General features: G+C 44.4%; 1 protein-coding gene and 1 pseudogene across 1 annotated transcript in view; both read left to right on the top strand.

Annotated features, from left to right (window-relative positions):
* The window catches only part of LOC148732649 (uncharacterized), a 9,023-nt gene that overhangs the window by 353 nt on the left and 1,170 nt on the right, over positions 1-7,500 (top strand). The window contains exon 1 of the mRNA XM_088758987.1: positions 1-1,464. This exon is cut by the window's left edge and continues 353 nt beyond it. Within this exon, the coding sequence (XP_088615113.1) occupies positions 1,044-1,464 (421 nt within the window). The 5' untranslated portion in view covers positions 1-1,043. The remainder of the gene's footprint in view (positions 1,465-7,500) is intronic.
* Positions 2,512-4,496, top strand: LOC148732650 (uncharacterized; annotated as a pseudogene).

Here is a 7,500-nt window from a genome sequence, read left to right as displayed (position 1 = left end):
TTGATTACGAATCATCCCGACGATTTTGATCTCGACTTTCAGATCTCGTCGCCTATGCTAATACGTTGGCATGGCGTTGGGGTAGAACAGTCGAAAAGACTTTAAAATTCGACAAACATGTCCTACATTCTTTTCGCCCTAGTATCGTTATTCTCCAACTAGGCAGTAATGACCTCGTTACTCTTTCGCCATTGACCGTTGGTTCAGCTCTCGAAGAATTTGTCCATCTCTTACACGAGTCATAGAGGGTGAAGTTGGTGTGCGTGTGCCAGACTGTTCGCCGAAACTCAGCTGAGGCTTTCAACACAAAGGTCGGCATGTTAACACGATACCTTAGGGTTGTGTTAGACCCTATACCATATGCCATATTCTGGGGCCATAGAGGGTTTTGGAAGGCGACAGACAATTTTTATACACCCGATAGCGTTCATTTGAACTCTAGGGGTCAGCATAAGCTGTATCGTAGTCTCAGAGGGGCAGTTCTACGATCGATGCGGCTTTCGCCCCTTTCTTCGTCTCGGGAAGGAGTCTGTTAAGATTGCATTCTTTTTCACATGTTTTCCAATTTGTACCCTGTGCCGAGCCTTTGATGCTTTACTATTACATTCACCTATTGTTTGTGTCAGCCTTATATATTTACCGTAAGCCGTTGTCCTTATTAGGCACGGCTACGTATGACTCAGCTACAAAGTTGTTTGATTACGACTTATTATACTGTCGTTACTACGTACGAAACGTATGTACACCTGGCTGCACACGTATATTTATTTTACTGGCTCCGGCTCCAAAGTTAGGTATTGACTGTTACCACAAGACTGTACAATCCTTTCCGACCGCTCAGTTTCTGGGTGTGTCCTTTGCACTCGGTATTCCGCCTTTACCTTAAGCATGATATTACGTCTGGCGCTATTTCACAGTGATTTTTAAGTTCATTCCCGTCGCTACGGAGTGCATTATTTCCAGTGCTGCCCCTTTGCGATTCACTGTTAATCTTTATTTTACCGTAATCTCGTTTCTGATCAAAGAAATTTTCTTGATAAGCTATGCCACCCAGGAAGCTCGCACATTCCTATCAATCCAACACGCAAAGGAAGAAGCGTGCACATTCCGATCAGTCCAACACGCAAAGGACGACGCGTGCACATTCCGATGAGTCCAACACGCAAAGACGAGCGAAACGCACGCGAGGTTCCAACCTTTCTGAGGTTTCTCCAGACGTGGCTGTTGCCGCTCAGACCCGGAGCAATGACCACAACCAGAGCTTGATCGCCGTTGATCTGCGAGCTCTGTCCACCTCCATCACGACGACCATTTCACAGGCGATACAACAAGCGTTGGGAACCGGAGGGACCCACAGCACAGACCCACAAGACCCTAGAGCACCTTCAATTCTTCCCGTTGAAAGTGATGGGGAGCGTTCCTCCAGCGGGGCCATTCAAGGGGAAATCGCAGCTATCACTCAAGGTACACAGCCTCAGAGTTCCCCTCGGCGGCCATTCTCAAGCATAGCCATAGCTCTCGGATCTAGAGTCAACCCAAAAATCAAAGCAAAAATTTGGGATGATGAATATGTTGATTTTGGCGGGTTACTTTCATTGTCCCCAACTATCGATCGTTATTCCCGGTCCTTAACGCCCTCAAGTACGTCGTCTAATCAGCCCCAGTTGACACTAGGACCTAGCCAGCCACCTAAGAGGATTCATAACCTCAATCAGTGATTATCAGCTTTAATACTTTTGTCGCCATTTATGTGGAGAAATATCCTTTGGAGGCTCCTAAGCTAATGAAATACTGTGAGGTCGTGAGGGACGTTGCGTTTAAACCTGGTGACTGGTCATTTTATGACGAACAGTTTCGTTTCGTAAGACAGTCAGCTCCAGAACAATACCCCTGGGATACTATTCATTGGGAATTATGGTTAAGGGCAGTGACAAATTTTCGTCCTCGACCCCAGGTCTCTTCTGATAAGGCGTCCACGCGCTCTCAGAACCGCCAGTCGTTTCCGAAGGGAACGTGTTGGGCATTTCACGCCGGGAGATTTTGTGGTGGGTGCCGCTTCGACCACGTTTGTTTCAAATGTGGCTCACCCCATCCCTCAAGTCAATGTTCATCCCCTAGTTCGCAACGCGCCCCCCCCCCCTGCTCACCCCGGAGCCAAAAAAGCCCATCCCCCTGCTCAGCAGTCCGGTCACCCCCGTAAGGGCGGACAGGCTTGATTTTCTTTTGCACGGTTATGCCCCGGCTATGAAGCAATTTTTGGTCGATAGCTTTTCTTTTGGTTTTCGAATTAAGTTTATGGGGGAAAGGCGGCCTTTCGAATCCCCTAATTTGAAGAGCGCGCGAGAACAACCCCACATTGTTACAGCTAAACTAGACAAGGAGCTCGCGGCAGGCAGAATAGCCGGCCCGTTTCCTTCACCTCCTTTTTCGAATTTTCGCTGCTCCCCCTTGGACATCGTTCCCAAAAAGGATCCCTCTGAATTTCGTTTAATTCATCATTTGTCGTATCCTATGGGTTCATCTGTTAACGATCACATTCCTGAAGAATTCTCTTCAGTTCGCTATGCGCCTATTAGCGATGCCATATCTGTCATTAAAAAGTTAGGAGCTGGCTGTTTTATGGCTAAGACCGATATTAAATCCGCATTTCGCATAATCCCGGTTCATCCCAAAGATCATCCTCTATTGGGCATGAAATGGGCTAATCAGTATTACTATGATCGCGCTTTGCCAATGGGATGTAGTTCCAGCTGTGCGATTTTCGAAGCTTTCAGTTCAGCTCTTGAGTGGCTATCAAAGCATTTGTTTAATGCTTCCGGTGTTGTACACATTTTGGATGATTTTCTATTTATTGCCCCTACAAGAGACAAATGTCAATCCGATCTTCACAATTTTCTTCGCATGTGTAGTTATCTCGGGGTTCCAATAGCACAGGAAAAAACAGTCGGGCACAATACAATACAGTTCGCTGGTATCACTCTAGATTCGGTGCGACGGGAAGCTAGGTTACCCGACGATAAGCTTCGAAAATGTCAGCTGCTATTGCATCACTTTTATACGAGGCGTAAAGTAACGCTTCGAGAACTTCAGTCCTTAGTAGGGCTTTTGAATTTTACATGCTCTGTTGTCGTATACCGAGTTATGGGAGGTCTCGAATCCCTTAGAGTTATTTACCGACGCCGCCGGCACGAAGGGCTATGGCGCTATCTTTGGTAAGCATTGGTTTTTTGGCGCGTGGCCGGAAACATGGCGGCATTTTAATATCACATTTTTAGAATTCTTCCCAATTGTTGTCGCTCTGCGCATCTGGGGGCCTTTGATGGCCAACAGATGTGTTATTTTTAACACCGATAACGCTGCTTTGGTTGACATCATTAATCATCAAACTTGTAAACACAATTTGGTGATGATATTGGTCCGTGACCTAGTGTTAACCTCTTTGCGACACAACATAATGTTTCGAGCTCGGCATATTCCAGGTGTTTACAATACTCCCGCCGATCACATTTCCCGCTTTCAGGTCGACAAGTTCAAGGAACTGTGTCCGGGAGTGCACGAATTTCCCACGAAAGTGCCCGAGAGCCTTCTGCCGGAGAGTTGGTCACTAATTTGAGGGCTCTGCTTGAGTCGTCACTATCATCCGCTACCCGGAAAATGTATCAGAGAGCGTGGGTAGTCTTTAACGATTTTTACAGCCATTATTTCAATTCAGCTTGACTTGCGCTTCCCTGGCCCTTTTCATTTCCTATCTAAACGCATGACAATTGGCACCCGCCACAGTAACGTCTTATCTCTCCGCTATTAGTTATGTGCACAAAGTAGCCGGCGTACACGATCCTACCAAAACATGCGTCATTCAAAAACTTTTGAAGGCTATTAGTCGCTCGAAGTCGGCCGATATTCGGCTGCCCATTACACGATCTGTTCTCTATCAACTGGTTCGTTCCTTGCACCATACCAACTCTTGGGCCTCTCAGCGCACTACGTTTTCCATCATGTTTTATTAGCCTTTTATGGGTTTTTCCGCGTCGGAGAGCTAGCGACCAAAAGCCGCGATTGTTCTAGTAGCGTTGTCCAGCACTGCAACATCAGCTTTCTTGCGAGTTCAGCCGCCATCTGCAGGGTCAAGATCACACTCACTTGTTTTAAACATAACACAGACAACCGGCCCTACGATATCATTATTGCACGCGAAGATTCCCTTCCATTCTGTCCGGTCAAATCGCTCCTTGAGTATTGTCGGTTACGGGGCAATCAGCCCGGGCCACTTTTCTGCTCTCCCTATTACTATCATCCATTTCAATTCTGAGTTACGTCGTTGTTTAACCTTTTGTGGACTCGACCCTTCTCGATATAAAAGTCATAGTTTCCGCATAGGGGCCGCTTGTCTTGCCGCTGAGGATGGTCTCTCCGACGCTCAAATCCGGGCTCTTGGTCGCTGGAAGTCCGACGCGTTCAAGCTCTACATCAGGTCTGGCACTTTACATGCCAACTAATTTCGTATTTGGGGATGATTGAATCATGATGTAGTTCAGACATGCGCTGCTACGCTCTTCCTGTTCTTGCCTGCGGTGCATTCGCCTTAGCGTAATTTATCAATTGTACGGCTGTCCATTCCTAGTTTGCTAATTTTCGTTCGCCTCTTCCTTTTAGAATAATTTATCCTTTCATGCTCGACAAGCTGACGTTTAATACTAGATTGCGTCCTGGATGAATCGAATCAGGCATTGGGCTGTCGGTTCATTCTCGACTGCTTAACGACTACAGACATTTTATTCGGTTACGTTGTCTGTGTCTGGATAACGATACGCTTTCCAGACTGCTTTCATCGTTAGTATGTTACTCGGGCTGTGCCCGCTTCCGCTTATCTCATTTACACAGCTTTATCGTTTTCATGTGGAACGTAACGATGGTCAGTCATGGGCTCGCATCGTTACGGTTCTATTAGGTTTGTTCTATTAGGTTTGTTACCGTTGATCTCCAAGCTCTGCGGTCGTCTTGGTGGGGTTTCCACATTCTTGTAGCGGTGGCCGATATTTAACCCCACCTTTGCTTAAGAGATTGCGTGATGTTTATTATATCAATGTTCTTGATGTGGGGTGAAATAAAAGCGTCACTATTGTGGCCAATTTATACCACATTAGCAGTTATTTTTATCTCCCGTCAATCTCGTCAGCAAACTAGCGCGACGGCACGCAGAGCTTCGGTCCCGTTTTAGTGGAGATACGCGGGTTTCGTGATAAAATATAAATTTGCTGAATTACACGCTTTCATTCTCTTGATATATGATTTTGCTACAAAAAGACGAGCCTATTGTGCCCTGCTTAATGTACAATTCGCGTGCGTTAAATGAAATAGCTTCCTCGGCGACTCAGTTTGTAGCGTTAGCCAAAGACTTAAGAAAAGAAATTCACTGAATGTCCTTTGCAGTTAAAATCAGAAAATCAGAGGAATATCAAGGGATGGTGTAGCTCGCACCATTTCCAGAATCGCTTTAAGGTCTTCTTAAATTGCCCGTAACCAGCGAAATTACTGGATCCAAATTCTATTTTACAGATTGATGCACTCTTACAAATCTACTCATCTAATAACTTGGGGGTAACTAGCCCATCTGCACGTAGCCGGCTTTCAAGTTAGATAAAATGTGATAAAATTGCGCTCAACGAACACGGAGAAATATTCGACTGGAGGCTGACCAAAACAACAGCATTTCACGAAATTGAAGATCTGTTAACTGATTTGAGAGAAAGAATGGCGATTCAGAAACATCGCATAGAAACAATATGTATTGACGATTGCTGTAAAATTCGCCAAAAGTACAAGAGAATTTTCCCCGAGGCTTCTGTGAAATTAGATATTTTTCACCTTTGCCAAAGAGTTATTAAATCTCTTCCAAACAATCACATCTTCAAAGGAATTTTCGCGAGAGAGTTTGGTTTGATATTTAGAGAAAATGACGACCTTGGTGAACAGCGCTTGAGAAGTACTCCAAGCGAACGTCAAAAAGAGCAAGATCTTGATGGTTTTCTTAGAAAATGGAAGTCGGTTCCTGGTACGTGTTTCTCACAAGAAACTCAAAAGCAGATTGATGGTTTAAGGGTACATATCAAAAAGGGTTGTCTCTCAGGTATACCACCAGGATTTGGAACTGAAAGAAATGAACAACTTCATAGACTTCTCAATAGATCTCTTTTGTCGGGGGCCACAAGAATAACTGTGGAGCTTGCCGTGGCTCTTTTGAGTGTCCTGTTTTACTACCACAGCAACAGGGTCGCCCCAAATAGAAAGCATACTTGTAATTCGCGAATACAATGCGTGCCACCAATTGGCCGATATTCGAAGACTTCGGCTGATGCCCCGACCATAAAATGGTCACCTTTCAAAAGGCAAGGAAGCCCCATAGAAACCGTATTGACATCAACAACCAAGAATCAACAGAATTAAAGGACGAGATCATTATTGTTCCAGAAACTATTAGTGACGTTTGCTCAGAAGTGGTTTCGGAAAGTATTCTTAAAGCTGCTATTGGTAATGATGAAGCTCTAACGACGTTTTCGAGATGTAACTGCAACAAGTCACTCAGTGTTTCCGACCTGACGCTGCTAACGAATATACCGGCCGGTCTTACCATGTTCGATGCACAAGATAGTGAGAATGAGGGAGATGAGAGTGACCCAACTATCGCAGAACACGATCGTTCCCTATCCAGAAATCTTGCAGGTTTTAATCTAAAAGTTGATAAAGTGGCAAGAGATGGAGACTGCGCTTTTCGAGGCGTAGCTCCAATGTTACGTCCTATCTGTAACCCAGAACAACCCGAGATCTTAAATCATCTGAAGTCCGTTGGTCTTTGTAAATCTGAAGATGAAGACACAATTACCATGCGTCAGTTGTTTGTGGAAGAAATAAAGAAATTTGATAGGAACTTCTAGCTTTCTTCTAGCCAAATGAAGATCGAGAGGCATTTGTTCAAACGGCGCAGGAATTCAGGAGACAAGGAACGTTTGATACAGCTATTGGAGACCTTGTGATGAGAGTATGTGTACAGTTTCTGCGAGTACCTATCATGGTGATCACGTCTCTCGATTCTGTGTCGTATCATCCTTTCCTTCCCAGCAACCCACTTTCCAGCAAACCCATTTTCCTGGCCTATCATTATTACGGAGCTGGTCATTACGATGCCACGAAACTATTGAGTAAACATAAGCTAACATAAGCAACTACATCGAGAAAGTAACGTTAAAAACATCAAAAAAAGAGTTTGTCTCGTTGTTTATTTATTTCATATATTTAATTTATTTCAATAATTGTTTTAAACTTTAATGGATAAGGGCTGGATGACCAAAAATATACAGTCACTGATACCTTTACAAACCTTTTTTCGAACCTACGTTTGAAGGGCAACGAAAACAATACATTTCAAACGACAAAAAACGAAAGTAAAACATGCTAAAACTCTTTTTTAACTCTTAGTTATTTATTTTCATATGTATTGTTTTC

Source organism: Stylophora pistillata, chromosome 4, assembly GCF_964205215.1.
Source record: "Stylophora pistillata chromosome 4, jaStyPist1.2, whole genome shotgun sequence".
NCBI classification, from domain to species: Eukaryota; Metazoa; Cnidaria; class Anthozoa; order Scleractinia; family Pocilloporidae; genus Stylophora; species Stylophora pistillata.
This window is presented reverse-complemented; position numbering and strand designations above follow the sequence as displayed.